Source organism: Mytilus edulis, chromosome 4 (assembly GCF_963676685.1).
Source record: "Mytilus edulis chromosome 4, xbMytEdul2.2, whole genome shotgun sequence".
NCBI lineage: Eukaryota > Metazoa > Mollusca > Bivalvia > Mytilida > Mytilidae > Mytilus > Mytilus edulis.
Genome location: NC_092347.1, coordinates 17,774,386 through 17,796,266, shown reverse-complemented (window position 1 = coordinate 17,796,266; position 21,881 = coordinate 17,774,386). Strand labels below are relative to the sequence as shown.

At 31.4% G+C, this 21,881-nt stretch overlaps 1 protein-coding gene across 10 annotated transcripts; it reads right to left on the bottom strand.

Annotated features, from left to right (window-relative positions):
- Window positions 1–128: 128 nt before the first annotated feature.
- Window positions 129–21,492, bottom strand: LOC139519103 (secretory carrier-associated membrane protein 1-like). Of its 10 annotated transcripts, none has more exons than XM_071310903.1 (10): window positions 21,226–21,417; window positions 18,548–18,655; window positions 17,424–17,450; window positions 15,332–15,469; window positions 14,621–14,687; window positions 13,132–13,260; window positions 12,446–12,605; window positions 11,186–11,284; window positions 6,635–6,752; window positions 129–3,319 (listed from the first exon to the last, which is right to left on the bottom strand). In XM_071310903.1, exons 1-10 carry the CDS (start codon window positions 21,283–21,285, stop codon window positions 3,155–3,157), a joined length of 1,071 nt encoding a protein of 356 aa, XP_071167004.1. In that variant the 5' UTR covers window positions 21,286–21,417; the 3' UTR covers window positions 129–3,154. The 10 variants fall into 10 exon arrangements, with proteins under 10 accessions (XP_071167004.1, XP_071167002.1, XP_071167005.1 ...); XM_071310901.1 differs by lacking the exon at window positions 6,635–6,752 and adding an exon at window positions 4,746–4,863; XM_071310904.1 differs by lacking the exon at window positions 6,635–6,752 and adding an exon at window positions 4,570–4,687.
- Window positions 21,493–21,881: the final 389 nt, after the last annotated feature.

Genomic DNA, 21,881 nt, shown 5'->3' with positions numbered 1-21,881 from the left:
ATAAGGCATCTGTATACAAGGTATGAAGCATCCAGGTGTTTAATCTTCTATATCATAAAACTGTATCTGTCTTTCAGATAGTGATATAATCAATGTTCTCAGACTGGCATCACAAAAACGACAATTGCTTTCTTAATTTACATTTATTAAGAGGCTTAGTACAGCAAAACAATTATAATTTATACTACAATCTTACAATGAATACATATAAACCCTCTTTACAACAAGTGTAATCTTCTATAACTGACATACTCATATGTTATTAAAAGATAGGTACAGTAACATTTGGTTTATTGCTTTCAAAAAAACAACAAATATACAGTACAATGACAGTTTTAATCAAATGTGTGCATAACATGAAAACATCAAATCTAAATGTTATCTTCTTATATTAAGCTAAAAATCCTGTGTATACATCATTTTACAATTTCAAGGTTTGGAGGTTGGTTTTTTTCTCAACATTTTTTCATAGCTTGCCTGTTTTTCATTTACTCATGATACCCCACATTTTCCTTTCATATTACAATCTTTATGATTTTTACTATAATGTAGTTGGAATGTTACGACAGTACTCTTTCTAGCTTATTTATTCAAGAACACAACAAAGGGACTTTTTTCTATACTACATAAATTATACAAATTCATAACTTGTTAATTAATGGTTTATCTATTTAATGGGATCAATAAGTAATTTATAAATATGTTGCCTCCAGTATATTAATTCCTTCCAGGATTTCTTGAAAAAAGTGTCTAGTCTTTTAATCATCCCTAACAATCACTAAAATATATTCTATATTAATACTGAAAATAACACATTTCTACCCTTCAGTTAATACAATTCATTTACATTGAATCAGTGTGGGAAAAAAATCTTGTTTGTCATTTTTACAATTGTTTTTGTTGCCTTTTTTCATTTATACTGGTATTTTGAATTTAGTTTTGTGAAATGGTCTTGCATATTTTTCACTTTGGAATATTGGAAACAAATTTAGATTTATAGCATACTAAGACAACTGAAATGGAAAGAAAAATGAAATATTGAACATAAACTGTATATATATATATATATGAATTAACAACATACCCAAAGTAACAAAAAATGATTTATATAAACACTGAATACATGTATACATAAAATTAAAGATATATACTTTAGTTGTTCCCAATTAAACATGAAAAATAAACAACAGATTGCTCTAGCAGCCTTTTGTACAAGCAAGTTTTTGACAATATCACTTTCAATTCATTTTGCACATGAAACAGTTTATAAAGTATCTGCAAAAAATACAAAGCCTTGTTGATAATTGGAAGTTAACATATAAGTACTTATTAGAAGCTATTCACATAAGCAATATGATCATAAAATCATTAATAATTACATCAAAATGAACCCAGAATAATTTACAATTGTAAACACGATTATGTATCATCATATTTGTTTAATTATGACAAAGTTATTTACCTTTTGTTCTTTCAATCAAGATTATTATGAAGTGGACAAGTGAAATGATGAAAATGAGAAAATATAATGAAACAAAAATAATTCTTCCTTTCATTGTGCAAAGAAAATATTGAAGTATGTATGTCCTACCATCTTACATGTATCTACACATATACAATTGACTAGAAAGAACTTATAAAAGAAGTGTCATATCTGACCTAGTAATATGTTTTCTGCAAAACAGGACATTTACACATTATTTATATCTTTTATCCCTAACCTCAAGTTAATATACTGATATACATATGCATGTTATATCACATTAAAAATATATGAATTGATGTTAAATATATTAAGTTTATAATGCCATTAGTTTTTAGTTTGAAATAATAAAAATAAATGATATTCAATAGCTGCACAGCAACAAAGTTATGCAATTATTCTGCTTGTATATCAAGATGTAATAACTAGTGTCTGTTTTATTGTTAAAAGAACCTTTAATATTCTCAAATATCTTTATTTATAAATTATAGGAAGTCATTGTAGACTTTATGAAACTAATGCAATACTGTGATGTATTACAATGTAATACACACCAATGAAGCTATCGGAAACGTTGAGTCTTAGCAAATTATGTTGATAGTTTGAACCATTTCTTTTAAAATAGTTATCAATCTTTGAAAGCCAATTCCAGGTCCTTGCTTTTTCGTCAATTCAAGATGACTACTCAGAGATTCATTTCATTTAATATCATTCTTTGATCACTTTCCAACAGTTTGTTTGTGCATTATCTTTCCTTTGATGGAATTGTTTATAATATAAAGACCTATTTAAATTTATTTTGAAACAAAATGTATAATGCAAATGTCACTATTTCAACTATAATTATGACAGTCAACTTTTGCTCTAATATGTCTAACAAAAACTTACAACATAAAAATCTACTTCAATGTTATTTCTTTAAAAGAAATAATATGCCTTATAAGACATTACCATAAAGTATCTATATATGTATATATTACCCATATGCCTTTTTTGTGCATTAATACCTCTACTTCCATCTAACTTGTTAAACAAACAAGATATAATTCAAGGATAACCAATATCTTATTCTTCATTGAAATTTTGAAATTTTTTGCCAGTATATCTGGATTAAAATTGAATCAACACAGAGGAACATAACTGCAGGATATGGCTTTACTGATGATGATATAGATACTCAATTTTGAGAGAAAGTCTAATAAAAAAACATTGAATTCAAATATTCTTAACCATTGTCTTTTGGAATAGACTGACAGCATATTTTGGTAATATTTTGGTAACTATTTCTGATGTAAAAATTATGTTTCAATGAAAATGTTTCCTTTGTATGCTAAAGATGTAGAATAAAAATTTACACAAGACTGGGATGAAATATAAGAATACTGTTATTTTGGCCTAAGTCAATGTAAGTAAGACTTGTAAATGTTATATTTTGTAATAATTCTGATCTGACCCAATTAATTGCCAGGTAGTTATTCACACAGCTGTACTACAATATGATGTGCAACATGATATGATATCATTATAAACTAAATAAGTTCTTAACAACAAAATGATTAAAACAAATAAATAACAAAATCTCACAACTGCACCATCCAACTTCTTTTTTTTATCACATGACTTTCAAGCGTTCTAATTGAGGAACTTTGGCTGGAACAACTCTGAGTGAGTTCAGTATTTATTATTTGATCCATACTGACTAGCCATTCCTTTAGCTGCCCCTGCTGCTGCATTAGCTGCAGCACTTTGTACATGTTCATTCCTCATTACTCCAGTGGAGAATTCCTGTTGAGCTTTGGCAAAACTGGCTCCAGTACTTCTGTATATTCTGTGCACCTAAACAACAAACAGACAAAGTTCAATATAAACACTTACATCAATCTGAACAAAATCAATCAAGTCATACAAATAAAACATTAATTTTTGACCATATGGAAAACAGAAAGTAGACAATTTGTTTTCTCCAAATATATACAGTTACTTGAAACAAAAACAGATAATATGTCTTTTTGTGCAAAAGGCATTTATTTCAAATTGAAGTATATTACTAGAGAAATTCTGAAATTTGACCTCCAATATTTCCTTAAATCACTTTTCAAATACAAAACTGGCATCAATGCCTCTTACCATTCTAATAAAATACAGACATTATATAAAATATTGATTTAAAGTCAAGGAGTAATACAAAAGATTAATTTCCTCTATAACTATTAAATATTATAACATTGAATTAGATTTTCAACACTTTTCCAATAAAATGAACTTTTGAAAAACTGAAGAGAGGTCTGAAATTGTGATGGCTACAGGATTATTTGATTGTGAACAGGATGGTAGGCATACATATTTCTTTAACATGCAGGATCACTATAGTAATAAGTGTACAAGCAATCGAATTCTTCATATAACTTTTTACAAAAACTTTAATGGACATCTCTTCTCTATAACTATGATAACACTTATAAATCAATTTGTGAAATTTCAAATTAGTGTAGTTTTTTGTCCAACAGTCTTTGATAGAACTCTATAGTTGTTGGGAAAACTTAAGGCATGCCAATACACATATCAAAACAACATTGATATAAATTTCAAACATTATGAACATGTTCACAAAGAGTTGTAAGTTATTCAAATTTTTCTTTCTAATATTTGATTTGAGGTTAAGGAGCAGACAAATGAGTATATTTGAAGTGACAAAGTGTAGATTGCTTTACTGTCAAATGTATTGTAAAATTGTGCATGGGTTGAATGCACTATAGCCAGTAGTATTTGAGTGTAGATGAATCTTCCATCAAATGTATGGAGAATTGTGCATGTGTTGAATGCATTGCAGCAAGTAGTATTGGCTTGTAGATGGCTTTACTATCAAATGTATGGAGAATTGTAAATACCCTGCAGCAAGTAGTATTGGAGTGTAGATTGGTTTTCTACCAGATGTATTAAGAATTGGACATGTGTTGAATGCACAGCAGCATGTAGTATTAAGAGTAATTGTTTTACTATCAAATGTATGGAGAAGTGTGCATGTCGTTGAATGCACTGCAGCAAAAAGTATACAAGCTTAAGGTATAGGGATGAGGCATTGTTACCCTGATCAGTAAGAGAATTTCAAACACAGCTGCCAAGGAGAAGAAGAATGCTATAAATAGCATCATCACACCAGCACCAGTATGGTTCCCAACAACTTTAAAACCATTTATCCATCCACTGTTGGAATAGCAAATCATTTCATAATTACAAAAGTCAGTTTTTAGTATGTACATACCCTTAGTAGTAAAACTAACTGCAAAACAGCACATATGGAAAAGAATAAAGCTATAAATAGCATAATGGCCCCTGCAGCAGGTTTTTTACCCACAACTCCTAGACCATTAATCCAGCCCCTAAAATATAACATGGAAAGGTTCTAGAATTAAGGGGGAAACAAAAATGTAAAAGATGAGGTTTCCTATTACCAATGGAACTTGGAGCCAGTCATGGTATATTATAATGGTACTTTTGGTATTACATTTGTGAATTGTGGTTAATACTTTTAATATGTATATTGAGATTACAATCAATATGATCTGGCTCCAAGTTAATTTCAAACATAACATAATATGGTATTCTTCCAATCAACCTAGTTATCCCAGGAATCTACTGTACATGTCACCATTATAGGACAGGTTAGTGTAAAATCACAACTTCTTGAAGACTTAAGTCTAAGATTACAATTTTTTTTCACAAGGTTGTCGCATAGTGATTAGATATACAGATGTCAATACAAAGTTGTCATTTTACTTATTAACTGTCCAAACAAATTTCACTTATTTGTTTTCATAAAATTTCATTGATTTTTTTTTAAATAGTCAAACTAGTTCAGATCTATAGAATTTTTTATTTATTCATCAGAGTATGATATGCTTTCTACAAATAAAGATTTCTGGAGTACTATTTTTAATGTTTCTGTAAACACCACAAATATAGTGAAATCTGCCAGCTGAAAAGTTAGGGACGACATCAAAAGTTCAATGAAGGATAAAAAACTTAATTCACATAGTTTTTTCACTGACCCTCACAACCCCCCTCTTAACTTAATTTGGGAAAAATTGATTGACCAATAGGGATATATGTAAAATCGATTTTAGATTAACAAAACTTGCAGCAATGTTGACCCCCCACCCCCAAACTATTTGATTTAAGTTTTTTATCCTACATCGATCTTTTGATGTCTTCCCTTATACCTGCAATACATAGTATTTAAAAATCTGATTGTCATGCAAAGGTTGGCCTCCCTCCTATTTCAATAAGCAAAAAAACTAAAATAATGAAGGAAATACTACAAACAATTCATTAAAATATTTTTACATGTGAAAAATTACACCTACAAGTTTTTAACCTTTTTACCCATTAGGCCAACGAAATTTAATAAGTAGATTTTCATCCAATTTTTTTAAAAAAATGGGGCGGGTGGGAGGATTTTATTTTTTGTTTTTTATTTCATATCAAACCATCTTGTGACGTTTCCTTCATATATGCAAGAGTATAAGCTTCTAGCATGTATATACACGTACAAGGAATCGTACATAATTTTTCAAATTAATATCTCTGATTGGCAAACACTGTTCTACATGTATTGGGGCAGAGGTTGTTTGCTGTTTCTCAACAAAAAAAGAATAGCCATGGATAAATCTACAAAATGTTTTCTAATCATAGAAATTTGTGTCATGCCGCAGCAATTTGCATTCTTGGAACAGCGTATTAATCGTAACCCGAATATTTTATGCCCTTCCTGTAATCAATCTCTATTCTCGGTAGATGATGTTGTCATCATAGATCTGTAGATTTATTCTTAATTACTCGAAGAAATACGAAAAACGATAATTGAAACGAAATCATTGACGTTTACCGGTAACGGAAATTAACAAAATCCGGAAATCGTAAATTTAAAAATAAAAAAAATCTGGGCGGGACGATTTCAGAGGGGCGGGCAGGGATGAAAATCTATCAATTAATTTTAATTGGCCTTACATTATTTTATTCAATTTTTGCTTCACCAAATAATCTTAAGTAATAAATATTTATAAAAATTCTGAGTGCTTGTTTGGTAGTATTTTCTGTAAGCATAACAAAATAAAACATCTGATGCAGGACTGTCCCTTTGTCACCATCTACCTTGATTAAGACAATAAAACTAGAAACTGCAATAAAGCCAAATAAAATGCCAACGAAGATCATCATTAGTGCTGCTGCAACATTGTTGGCAATCAGCTTTAGTCCACTTATCATTCCACTGAAATTAAACAAACTTCTCTGTCAAAACGGGCCTTATACGGTATTCAGAAAAGTATCGTTATACAAAACAATAAAATAACATCAACAGAATTATTTTTCAAAATATATTATCAATACATAAAATATTGAACATTTTCCTTCTTTCTTATCCATGTATACTGCATATGTACAAAATTAACCTGGTGAACAGAATTTTGTAGATCAGAAACAGAACATTATGTGACTATTTATTTTCATTGCATATAAACATTACAATTACACTTAAATATATTCAAACTAACTAGATATCCTTGAGATGGGAGCTATCTCTTTGACTAATGTGAGGTAAAAATTTTTATCTTTAGTATTGGATATGGGGTTATTGACTGAAACCAAAGTTTTTGACCTTGACCTTTGACCTAGGAAGTTTTACATAAATTAGGACACAACCTCTGGTATTGGTTTATATGCATGTAAAGTATAAACTTTGAAATCATAATAGTTCTCTAGATAGAGCGGACACAATTTGTTATGGTCGGATAGACTGATCAATATAGGGCGCCCTCCATTTGGCGAGACCTTTAAAATTTTTATTTCACTTAATGGTGAACTTTTTCTCCCTACCATGTATATCTTAGTTCTTTATTGGTCAACTTTCAATCTGATGTAAAAAAAAAATTCCCTCTATTTTGCTATTGGGATGTCAAGAAACTAGAGGCTCTCAAGAGCCTGTATCGCTCACCTGATTCTACTTGGGTTTTTGAATCATATAAAAAAAATAGTAAATTTGGCTAAAAGTAACAACACTTGGCCAGCACCTCATAAGGAAAGGAACATTCATGCTATGTTTGATTACATTCAATTCAGTGGTTCTTTAGAAGAAGACTTTTGTATGCATTTCCCATAGTGTCCTATGTTAAACTAAGTCCCCCCACTGGCGGCCATCTTGGATGTTGCAATGGCGACAAAGTAACAACACTTGGTCAGTATCTCATTAAGAACATTCATGCTATGTTTGGTTTTATTCCATTTAGTGTATCACTAAAAGAAGACATTTGTATGTATTTCCTGTAGGGTCCTATGTTAAACTAAGTCCCCCGCTGGCGGCCATCTTGGATGATGGATCGGCTACAAAGAAACAACACTTGGTCAACACCTCATAAGGAACATTCATGGTATGTTTGGTTTCATTCCATTCAGTGGTTCTCTAAAAGAAGTCATTTGTATGCATTTCCCATACGGTCCTATGTTAAACTAAGTCCCCCGCTGGCGGCCATCTTGGATGATGGATCGGCTACAAAGTAACAGCACTTGGTCAGCACCTCATAAGGAACATTCATGCCATGTTTGGTTTCATTCCATTCAGTGGTTCTCTAAAAGAAGTCATTTGTATGCATTTCCCAAAGGGTCCTATGTTAAACTAAGTCCCCTGCTGGCGGCCATCTTGGATGATGGATCGGCTACAAAGTAACAACACTTGGTCAGCACCTTATAAGGAACATTCATGCCATGTTTTGTTTCATTCCATTCAGTGGTTCTCTAGAAAAATTCAAAATGTAAAAAGTTAAAGACGACGACGACGGACGCTAAGTGATGAGAAAAGCTCACTTGGCCCTTCGGAACAAGATCTTGCAAATAATTTAAAAGAAGGATAAATTTTACCTTCACTACATCGTCCAAAAATCATTGACAATCTTGTACCTTACAACATTTACCACTCTCTACAGCTAAGTTTTAAATATTTTTAAGATTCACATTTTAAATTTCAAATTGAAAAATCCCCATCACACTAAATGCAGTTTTAAAACATGTATTACTACAATCTATAGATATAAGAAGATGTGGTATGATTGCCAATGAGACAACTCTTCATCCATGTCACAATTCATAACAGTGAACCTTTATAGGTCACAGTACTAGTACAGCCTCCAACACAGAGCATTGGCTCACACTGAACAGCAAGCTATAAAGGGCCCCAAAAATTACTAGTGTTCAACCATTGAAATGTACTACAATCTATGTTTCAATTATTATAGAACCAGCAAAAATATCCATCACCAAACAAAATTAATTCAAATAAAAAACAAAAGGAACCTAAGATACTTATTATAAGTCCATCACCATGAAATAAAATGTGAATTACAAAACTGCAATTTTAACCAACTTATCTCTGAAATATAATTGCTTAAATACTTTAAATCATATCATGTACAGACATATTTTTAAAGACATCATAATTATATTCTTATTCATGAACTAAAAAATTTATAACATGTGCTATGTAGATAATTAGTTCTTCATGTTTTCACAGTATTGTGAGATATATCAAGGTACCAAGACAGATATTTTTTTCACAGACTGAATGATCTTAACAATCTCCTTTGAACATCAGTTGCTTCATTAATCAAAATGGTGCTAGCTTTTTTTTATTATCCATCCTAATACCAAAATTTTGACAATAAGTCGACGTCTCTTTTACTGTATAAAACTAAATTTTCATTCAAAGGAGAAACAATATTATTGCATAGCAATATAATATTTCCCATAGAAAGTAACTAAAAGTTAGCGTGCAATAAATCAATAATATTGCACTAGTGCAATAAATCTTCAAAATTCATGACATCATCAAGGAAAAAATCTTAGTTTTAACCAATTTTTACTTTCAAATATATACTGCTATACAATAAAAGGGTTATTGCATGAATACTGGGGAAAATTCAAGCTCGTGCAATATATAATTCTACTCGGGACAATTTTCCCCAACATTCATGAATGCAATAACCCTATATTATTGCATAGCAATATAATATTTCCCACAGAAAGTAACCAAAAGTTAGCATGCAATAAATTCTAATATTGCACTAGAGCAATAAATCTTCAAAACTCATGACGTCATCAAAGACAAAATCTAAGTTTAAACCAATTTTTACTTGGAAATATTATATTGCTATACAATAAAAGGGTTATTGCATGAATATTAGGGAAAATTGTCCCTCGTAGAACATATATTGCACTCGCAAGCTCATGCAATATAAAATTCTACTAGGGACAATATTCCCCAATATTCATGCAATAACCGTATAATATTATTTCATAGTAAAACATGCTTAACCCTTTCCTCCATAATGACACCTTTTGACGCTGGCCACCCCCTTTACTCCATAATGACGCCTTTCGACGCCTGTGTAGTGCCTCAGTTGAAACGTATTACCAGGATAAAACTTCATTAGACTTAAACAAAATTGTATCTAATATAAAAAGGATATTCATGAGAACATCTGACTGGAATTTCATTGATGAAAAATTTGTTTTCGCAATGCATTAATACTTTAAACCTGATGATTATTTTTCTTTGAAAAAATCCTATGCGAATTAAGTATGTAAAAAAAAAAATTCCATGGAGGAAAGGGTTAACTGTGCAAATGAATGTTCCCAACATGAAAAAGCAAATTTTAAGCATTATTGTACAAGTCTTGTAAGCGTATCTTTGGGGGGTTAGGAATATAATTTGCCTTTGGCCTTTATATTGAAAGTTGAAATCCAGCTAAAGGTTTGAGTGACTATACCAATGACTGTTCCACACCAACATTCAAGGTATAAAGGGAAGGCACTTTTACAATGGTGTTGCCACATACTAAGTCAAATTTTGAGGTTCACCATAAAAAATTGAAAGATGATTGAGTTGGAGGACAACAATGCACTGCTCAACCTTTGCAATTTTTCAAGTTACTTATAAATGGACATTACTTAACAATGGTCAATTACATGCAGCCCAAATTTGAAGTCTGTTTGATTGTTGTGGTTCTAACAATTGTATACGAGTTTCATAAAGTTTGTAAGAGCCAAACTTAAGAATGCAGACTGAAAATTTGCAACTTTCTTAGTTGTCATGGGGCATAACTCTATAAAGGTAACTGAATCACTGCCAAAATTCAAACTCTGTTTTAGAGTTTTGATTCTAGGCATTATGAGAGTTTCATAAAATTTGGATGAATTTTTTTTTGTTAGAGTGAGGAAACAAAATGGGATGCACAGAAGTTTGGACAGTCCAGGAATAACACTAAATGTCCTCTCCCGTAACGGCAATTGCATTTAATAAAGTTGACACACAATAAAAGTTCAGATTGATTCCACGACACCTTTGATGGATCCCCTGAATGTTTTCATAGAACAGTCTTGGAAAGACTTATGCAATGGATAAGGTTACCATTAAGATAATGCTCAAATGTGGCCTCAGTATTAGCTTGTGAGGACATTACAAGTGCATTGTTGGTAATTAGATACTTACACTGTCACATCAGTTACTCCCAATGCTTGCAATATACACACAAGAAATTGGAAGAAGAAAATGAAGAAAAAAATAAAAAAGTTGAAGGAACTATCACTCCTGAAAACAAAAAGAAAAATATCATGCATTAATCTTAAAACAACAACCAAATAACGTATACTTACACAGAAATAGTCGAAATTCCTAAAGCCTGGATTATACACACAAGGAATTGGAAAAAGAATATGAAGAAAAATACAAAGAAGTTGAACGAGCTATCACTCCTGCAATATAAAACATCATAAGTCCATTAGGGTTGTATCAATAATTCCTATATGTGTTTAATATATTTTTATGTTTTCTGAAAGCTTCAATATTCATTAGAGGACTTAGGGAAACTAAGTTTTTAACATCTTATTGTATTTTTTTTGTTATAGTATCGAAATTGTCTTCTTTGGTTGTGATGATTTTGAAGAATATATTAAAATTTGTTGGTTCAAATTTATGATTTGATGGTCACAAATGGACTTAATTAGTGAAACAGAAAACTGTTATTCAGGACCATCAATTCAGAATTTGATGATAGTAAAATGGCTGTTCACCTTCAAATACAATTCTCAATTCTATTCAAAATAAACGATAAAATAACATATTAAATTGCACATTTTAAATCATTTACACAACAGCCATATTTGTGCATAAGAATTAATAATTCAGGATTTTTTTAATTAGATTTCACATTATAGATAATATACATTTTGAATTATCATCTAATAATCTTCGTGACTTCAAACTGAGAGTTGTTTCATTGGCACTCTTACCACATCTTCTTATATTTATTTACTTGTTTTATTGAAAGTTGACATTTATATTAGTTTCAAGTACAAATGTAAAAAGATGTGAAAAATTACATAGGCTAATGTGAAATTTGAAGTGATCATGCGCTCCTCTTTAGTGCAGGAGGCAGTGGGACTGATCCAAAGTCTTAAAACTTCTCCACTTAGCATGAAGAATTAAGAAGTAAGAGCAACGACTTATTAGAATAATGTGTCTAGTTAAGGTGACATGTCTTACAGGAGGCTGTTATCTTGTGAAATAGCCCCATTAATTTTTCAGCTTAGCTTGTTGGACATTTTAAAAAGCAGGGTTCACATTCAAAAATCGCATTAAAATGTTCTCATCTAAATATACATTTAATTGCAACTGGATGTTTTAAAGTCACTTCTCATATTTATGTGAAGTTAAAATGTGAAAATTGGATTGTTTTTCATTAATATTTGAAAGGATTATTTTTAGTATTACTTTTGTTTCTCATGTGCTTTTTACCTCCTATTCTTTCTATTCTAATATAGATTTTCCTTGTGCATAACATATTTGATAACAAAATTAGTGGATAAGGATTTCAAGCAAATAATTGTAATGATTCTATTGTGTAACAATCTTACCTGAAAGCTTTGTAGACTGGTCTATACCAACAAAGGAAAGAACATGGTGTAAATAAGACAAACCAAACAATAGATAATCCAAATGTTACTCCCCCATCACCATCAACAATGAAAAAAGCTAAACTCGCCAACACATTTAGAAGTAGTACTAATACATAAACTGAAACAGAAAGGAATCAAATTGATTGCTAAATTAGAATTCAGATATATTGGAAATCAATTTCAACAATTTTATATTTCCTTCCCAAATTCTTAATAGCATTCATTAAAAAAATTTAACACCTTTTAATAAAAAAAATTGCACAGAAGAAAGACCAGCATAAAACTAGGATGAAAATTACTGAAAAAAGGACTATTTCAAAATGCCTCAAAGTTTACTTATAAAATCAAAATATAAACATGATAAAGTAAATCCTTGTTATTACAAAATAAAATAACAGGTGTCACCAAAAATACTGGAGAATTCAACTATTTTTTTTCTTCTAAAGCTTAATAAATCATTCATTTAACAAAGAAGAACTGCTGTATGTTAAAGATGTTGTTTTAAGTGATTTCACAGAAACAATATAATCAGGTGCTTAAATTATCATTAAGAATTTATCCAGTTGAAAGCAATGTACAGTACTGTAAATACATACTCTTCTTATACAATATGTTTTTGTAATGCAATAACAATATAAACTTACACCACCATAAGTAGTATACAAATTTTACAGTCCTCTGGAATTCTAAAGGAATATCAACACTAAAATCTTGATAAAAACATGGACCAACAGGACAAAATCCAGGTAATGGTGGCCAGTTGTTCTGTCGGTCTGAAAAAATAGATACATAAACATTAAGCATGAACTTGGTTTCTTGACTTACAATTGCTAATTATGAGATCACACTTTAAGTCCCAGTAATGAAAACGTTCAACATGATCATCTTTACAAACATAACCTTTCAGACTGGAACAGATCTGATCATTCCTTAAATATATAAATGTAAGTGTCTATAAAAATCACTGTAACTTATTTATAGCTACAATTTTGTAGCCTAAACCAGGGCTTCCAAAAATATTTGAGCCAGCCCAACATTTTATATCTGATCCCGATTTTAATCCCTAAAGACTAAGTCACAAAAGGCAATCATGGAAATCACTTGCAATTGGCCATCCGTCCGGCCAATTGACATTACCTCATTAGATTAAAAAAAAACGATATTAAACTTTACTTTGATATTAATTTGATGTTCTGATGTAAACTGTTAAATTGGCAGCACATCAGTGTGCTCATATCTGCCGAAGACTCTTTATTTGTGCAAAATGATGTTGTAAAAAACTTTTACTTTCATTTTTAAATCACATTTCCTTGCACCTTATGTTGACTTGACAATGGTAAAACATGGACCAGAAACGGATATGTAAAATCCTTGTACGTTTTCAAAACAAGACTGAGTGAAGAAAACTCTTTTCACGTTATTTCTTCAACAATATACTTGAAACGAACGTTTGATACAGGTATCAATGATAATTTTAGCGTTTTTTAAGAAATGTAGGATGCATAATTAAATTTTTAACCTGCGCACAGGTGTGTTCTAGATCGTAAAACGTAGTTCTGACGATTTTTTTTATTTGAAACCTTTTAAATTTTTTCATCAAATCATGTTTTTAAAGATATTTCTTATAATTTTAATCTTTTGTACTAAATTAATTTAATAGATACAAACCCCCTGAATTGTAAAAAATAACTTTGAATAGGCCGATCAATTTGTACGATGTTCGGTAATGAAAATAGTTTTCCTGTCACCTGAACAGGTAGATTTCAGCTGTCCAACAACTAATTAGCCTTGATTAAAATTAGAAAGTATTGAAGTAGGGGTTGTTTTAATAGTAATAAATCATCATGTCACTTTTATGACCGGAAATGTGTGGCTGTTAAAGGCAAAAGGTTGGGTCAAGAAATTCGTGAATTATGTTAAAATGACCGACTTTTAAGAAAGCCTTGAAAACTAAAAAGTATATGACTGTTTTATGCTTTGCCCAGCTGGACTTTTACCGAACACAATACAAATGTCCGGAATATATGAACTTTTTGGAAGCCTTGGCCTAAACCATGTACAAAATTTCAAAATTTTAATAAAATTGTATATTCTCCCTGAAAGTTGTTTGAGAGTTCCCATAAAAAGACATACCATTATACTGCATATTCCTCATTTCTCTTTCTTTTCTTGACAGTTCTTCTGCTTTTCTCTCTAATTCCTTTAACAAAAGTATCAATATAAATCAAAATTACCATGATACTCTGTGCATCTTTGATTATCTTAATAAATTTGTACAATAGGTCATATGACTCAAAACCCCACAGAAAATATCAGCAATACATGAAAGTCACATGTACAAAAACCAGAACAGGTAGGTGTCCATATGACACCATGCACAGTAAAACTTATAATGTTCATGATGTTGAAAGATGCCAAAAGAATAAAAAAAAAATCGTAGCAACAGTTATCCTTAGACACTGAAAATCTGCAGTGAAATTAAGCTTGGTGCTTTCTTTTACCAATGTACATGTACTATTTTCAGCTGCAATGACAGACAGTATTAGTACTGGGAAAGGAGCATGCAAAATCCTATTCTCCCCTAACTTCTTAGGATCATTGCAGCAAAACTTGGTTTCAATAAGTGCAACAAATTCAAAGTTTTCACCCAAACTAAACAGGTGTTAAAAAGTTTTCTACAGTCTTTAATACAATTTGAAATTTACCTAGAACTAATCAAACAATTATTGAGGACATTTGCAATGCTATGGTGAACAAGCTGGCTTAAGTTATATGAATATTGTAAATATAATGTACTCAATGTTAATCTTCTCCATTATATCAATCAACATAAATTTTACTAACCTCTTGTCTTTTCTGTAGATCTGATGTATCAATTTTCTGTGCCCCTGAGGCAGCATATGGTGGAGGTTCTTCTGATGGCTGCATTATAGCGGGCTGAGTAGCTGGTTGTGGGGGAGGTACTGAGCCACGCCCAGCTCCCTGGAAAATTAGGAAATAATTGATGTAGACATTTTAAGGCTTGTACATGTACATGTATATGAAAGAAGCAGGTAAAGAGGTCAAACCATTAATTATGAATGTAATGTATAACTCCTAAATGATAAAAGTAAAAGTTGTCATATTTTAATTTTAGAAACCATTTGAAAAGTTGTAAGCATCAGTCACTTATAATTACTTGTAAAACTACTGAAACATACAAATATCACATATCAAAGAAAAAATTTAAACATGTGTATATACAATGTAATGAATCTCTTCTAGGATGCCTCCTATAAATGTTGAATGCACTTAAAACTTATAAATTTAAATTATTCATAACAAACTAAACATTAATTAATACAATGTATATTGTATTGTAAACAAATTCCCATACAGATTCACCTTTCTATTGTAAATTACCAAATGCGCAAAGAAATTGCATTGTACTTCTTTATAAAATTAGACTTAAATTTTGGTCACTAATGTGTGTAAATAACCTTAAACAGCAAAATTATCTTTCATAGAGCTATAATGTATTCCAGACAAAAAAGATGTTAGATAAATATGTTGATTTAAGAAAAAATTTATGGAAGCCATATATTGTTGGAGATTTACACATGGCCTGGGCCGTGATATTCGAATTTTATCCTGAGCGTTAGCGAGGGATAAAATTAACGAATTTCATGGCCCAGGCCGTGTGTAAATTACCAACAATATATGGCTTCCATGAATTATTTTGATTCTAATAGGACAAATACGGTCATAAAAAAACTGAAGCGAGGGTGGGTATGCTGTGTGTGTGGCTGTTCTTTTTTACTCCCTGCTAGATAAAGCAAAAATATCTTTATAAATATATAGCTTGCGTAAGTTAGTTCGAGAATAACTGCTAGAAAAAAAATGTTTAATTCTTTAAATTCTCAAACCCAACATGTGCCATTTTTAATTTACATGTTTTTCTCGTAAGCTGCCGTTAAATCCAAAGTTGACATTTTGTAACTAAGGAGTCGCCATGTTGACTTGCTGAAACGAGTAAATATGCGAATAATGCAAAGAATAGAAAATAAAACCTACCTCAAAAATCAGTTTTAATACAATATCATAAGAATTCTGTTGGTTCACGCAACAGAAAACTTTCAACTTTAGCGGTTTCATTTGAATGACGTCATGTTTTGAAATGACTTAAATGCGCCAAAAAGATTAATAGACTTTCGCGGAATTTTATTTAATTTTTATTTTGTTGATTTCTCCGAGCTCTTGTGCATTACTTCTTTTTATTATGCATACAATAAGAAAAAAAGTTATTTTGTCTTTTTTTAATTGCCCTTTTTAAAACAATAAAATCAGCAGAGGGTCTGCAAATAGGTTCCAATACATGTAGATTTACGTGGGAAGTATATTGTAACAGCCATTAATATGTATATCTCTGAGTCTGCGCTAAGTATATTTTATCGAGAATTTTATCACAGTGTTGTTTACAAAGCTAAAGAAGCACGTCATATTAGAATCTGTAATCAACAATTATCCAAGTATGTAAAAATTTATTTTTAAACTTCACAAACTCATACAGATTTCATCTTTTCTACTTTCCTTTACAATAAACCTAAACCCTTACGTTTTGTTGATAAATTCAGAAAGGAAATGGGAATTGGGGAATGATGCATTCTAACACTCCTACATGTATGACATACAAATATTTTTTTTGGAAAAAAATAAGACAGTAAAGTGATTTCTATCCAACTTCGTTTTTTAATTGCTTATGACCGTCTTTTGAAAGTGAGGTTTAAGCAGGGATCTTCAAGAGAGTGCATGTTTAACACATTTTTGTAACATGTGTTATTCAATTTAATTTTGAGTAACAAAAGCTTGTAAATAAAACTATATTTATAAGGGATTTTTATGTGCTTTATCTATATATAAGGTAAAATAACAGTCAGGGACTGTTGCATATATTTACATCTAACAGTGGCTGTTCAGTCATTGACTACAAATTATAAATAGAACATTATCAATTTATACAATTTTAATCCCTACAAAATATATACCTAGATTATATATGTTATCTTTGTCCAATGTACTATTTATGTAAATGTGTTTGTTAGGTTTTATTTAAATGCAGATGGCTTATGCATGCATATGGCGACTTTGGTTTACCATTGCACAATGCACTATTTCTAACTCATAACTGAAATAACCCAAATCTAATTGATATATGGGAAAACAGATAAACCCCCTTTATCAGGAATCTGGATATAAGTCATTCATTCAACCATTCTGACATTCAAACTACATAAAATGTACCATTATCATTAATGATTATAAAATAATATATACATGTATACATGTACATAGTACATTGTATATGAATACATTTATCACAAAAAGCAACTCTTACATTTGTCTTAAGAAGAATGAGATGACATGCATGAATGGCGTTTTAAAAAGATCTATGACTAATAGTAATAACTACTGACCAATTGTTGCCAGGGCAGATAAATTTGTTCCTCTAACACAAACATGTCAGTTTATCCACAGACCAAACACAGTCGAAATTTGTCTCCTACCATTACCTTGATCAACATTGAAATTCTTACAAATTTAAATGTTTTATTTCTACTGATTCTGTTATAAATGTGTGAAATATTTTAAAATCATTTTTATTCAGGCCAAAATTAAAAATATCACACCCAGTTAAAAAAAGAAAAAAAAAAGAACCTGCCTTCCTGGTCTGTTTACAAAGGGTAGACCCGGGGGAGGGGAAACAGACATTCTTTTAAATGTGGCCTCGGTTTTAAATACTTGAGTTGGGAAGGGGGGAAGGACGGGTCCTGATCCTGAAATCATGGCCTTAAAAACACAAAATCCTGAGGTCCCGAATTTAAATAAATTAAAATACCGACATCCTGAAATACGAAAAAAGAATTCCCAGATTTTGAAAGGGTCAATCTCGAAATCCTGAGCTTAAATACACCCGATCCAGAAGTCCGGATAAAGGTCCAATCCCCCCTCTTGAGTTTATTAAAACTATGTTAATGTCATATATGTCAAATCCATCTAACTTTGACCTGATCTTAAACTTACTCCTGCTGCCGGACGGGTTTTATTACCATCCTCAAATGGATTGTACTCATCCATAGTACCCTGGTTTGTACCAACATTTCCACCAGTAGCTTGACGTACAGAAGGATCCTGTAATAATATATAAAGCAAACTTTATTGATAAAAATACATTACAGAAAGAACCATGTACAATGCATTTGTGTACATTTACTGGCAAGTGGTCTGTATCATTTAAATTATTATAAGGCAAAAACTAAATTGCTTCGCTGAGCGCAGACTGATATGACCGCAGAGGTTGAACCCTGAACAGCTGCTGCTGGGGCAAATTTGGACACAATATTCAAGCTTGATACCGTCTGAATTTGGATTGTGATCAAATGTTTGACATACATGTTAGTATAGGTTTCTGACACAACTTAAATGTCAAGATCTTACAAATCTAGTATTTACGGTGCAATTTAAGATTCTTCTTGAAATTTTTAAAAAATTTGAAATTTTTTAAATTAACCCATTTACAAAAATGGACCCCCCAAACTTTTTGAATCCCCCCTGTGAGCATTACCCCCATACTCAATACCAGTCTATCCTTTGAAGTATGGAACCTTGCAGTACAATTTAAGACAGATCCATACTCTTAAACACAAGTTATTGTCTGGAACTAGAAAAATTTGCATACTTATTTTTTTCAATTAAATTACTGATCTATTTACAGTGTTATTTAATATTTATTGTCAAGATCATTGATGTTTTGACTTAAATACACATGTTTTACTTGTTGATCATTGGTTTCTTTATCGTAAATTAATCTGCTTTATAAGTTTTGAAAACAAATATATATTTTTGTATGAATTGAACTGAGTCGGGCATAGCTTTTCCACACACCTGCTTGAATTATTATTTTTATCAATTAAACAATATTAGTTTATACCAGGTTTAGACCCATCTGTAAATTTAAGTGGCCATTCAGCTATGCTACCCAATTGTACCTACTCTGCCATTCTTACTACACAGTACAATATAACATTATTTCTTCATGAAACTAGAAAGGCTATGACATTCTGATAGCTATGCTACCAGAAACAATAGTAAGATATGCTAAATATTTTTACCTGAGAAGATATGAAAAAATATCCAAAATATAAACTGGCTGTACCTTAACCTATAATTGTTTACTTTTATATTTTTTTATTTGGTTGTCTCATTGGCACTCATACATTGTACCACATCTTTCTATACCTAGTTCCCTAGATTAAGCGACCAAGACGGGAACAGAAATGTTTACCAAATAATTTTTAAAAGTTTAAAAACAATCTGATAAGATAATAATTTTCTTGATAAAGTTATTCAGGGCTGACAGATATTTAACTTTTGCCAGACCCAGGCTGTCAAAACTCCTGCCAGTCACCTGATCTTGCACAAAAGCCCCATTTGCTGGACCTGCTTAAATTTTGCCCCCTTGGGCAGACAAATCCACCATTAGCTGCATCTCTAAATAAGGGGAAACATAGAGCACACACTTCAAACCAAACACCAGAAAACGAGAAATAAATCAAAAAAAAAAAACTTGTGAAATTAAAAGGCTGAAAATGTTCCATGAAAATAATCCTGTTCACCTTTTTTGGTGAGAGTACAAAATGTGCCTTTAAAGTGTAGCCAATCATGGTAAGAGTAACATCTAAGAAAAAAATACACTGCCCTTTTAAAAGAGGGGTGAAAGATACCAGAGGAACAGTCAAACTCATAAATCGTGTATTTATGAAAATAAACAGACAATGCTATGGCTAAAAATGAAAAAGACAAACAGACAAATAATAGTACATAGAAAACTAAAGACTGAGCAACACGAACCCCACTCAAAACTGGGGGTGATCTCAAGTGCTCCAGAAGGGTAAGCAGATGCTGCTTCACATGTGGCACCCTGGCATCATGTTGCTCATGTTATTATAACTCCAGTAAATAGTCTAATTTGGTAGGTTACATTAATGAAAAGGAAAGGGGATTGTAGTAACGATGTAAGAAACATATCCAATATCATCTGTTAAACGGATATTCCATCACCAACTCGTGATGGAGTCTGTAAAAGCTGCAGAAAACACTATCAGATTCACAGGCACTTGTTTCTATCCTTGGGATGACCCACTATCAACATATATTTACGTAATAATAAGTTGATAGGGGATCTTCCCATGGATAGAAACAAGTGCCTGTGATCAGGTTGTTGTCTGGTGGATGTTGACAAGACTCAAGCTAGAGGCTGTAAGGTAATTGATTATCTATCTATCTTCCCTAATAACCACCAATTGGTGGATTATACGTCACTTGAGGTATAATCCACCAATTGGTGGTTATTCCTGACTAGGTTTCTGACCTGTTAGAGGACTTGAGTGGTCATACTAAAGCGCAATGAACAGTAAAGTACTTCTACTGTAGTTTAAATTTACAAGTAAGGTGTTCTTTATTTCTATTAGTCATGTTAGTGAAGTGATGACCGAGTCTGATGTCAATGTGTTTGATGGATCAGTTTATAAAAAGCCAGAAGTTCATGACTTTGAAATTTGGATATGACTGCGGCACAAGATATCTTAAATGATACAAGGAATAGTGTTAGCAGTTATAAAGTAACATAATGGTAAAAAGGGGATGTGTGTGCTTTCTGTTTTCCGGTGTGTTGGCATAGAATTCCTCTCAAAACGACTTACAGAAAAAGGATTTGCCTGTGCTTCTGGATCAGCGAATGGATTGCTGTCAAAATCTGACATTTTCGCAGTATCTGTTCTCTACTGTAATTGCCAAATGAGATTGCTATGCGGATGTCATCTGCGAAAATTTACTTTATTTACAGGTGGAAAATTATAATGGCCGATTGACAGCTTCCGTGAAACATGCGCAGTTGACACCATCACATGAAATATGACGTCATCCTGTAGATTTATATTACACCGTGCCATGTGATGTTGAGTAGCTTTAATAAATTATAGACAACAAAAGTCCCACTATAATATCTAAACAAATGATTCACGAGGGTCTGCATGATGATCTTTAATTTAGCAATTTTGAAGGGAGGGTATATATATTTTAAGTTGGGCATTTATTGAATTTTTTTTTTATGGGAGGCTGGGATACAAGACATGCAAGCTGGGATAGACTACATGAAATCATCATACTTTATTCAAATCATTCTAAAAAAAAGATTCTTTGAAGTTGAAATTGTCAAAAGCTTGATATCTTGATTGCCCGTTGAACATATTTGTTACGGTTTGGAAACTTGTTTTCAGTTCAGAAACAATTAAACACCTCTATTCCCATGGGAACCAACTGTGCTCCTCTTCTTTCCTATTTGTTCCTTCTTTCATCT

Excerpts from the sequence above, each read along its gene's own strand:
- LOC139519103 (XM_071310903.1), bottom strand. The coding sequence starts at position 21,285 with ATGTCAGATTTTGACAGCAATCCATTCGCTGATCCAGAAGCACAGGCA. Across the intron at positions 12,606-13,131 it reads TGTATACTACTTATGGTGGT|TTTATGTATTAGTACTACTT; the intron begins GTAAGTTTATAT and ends TTTCTGTTTCAG. Across the intron at positions 6,753-11,185 it reads GGAATTTCGACTATTTCTGT|TGGAATGATAAGTGGACTAA; the intron begins GTAAGTATACGT and ends GTTTAATTTCAG.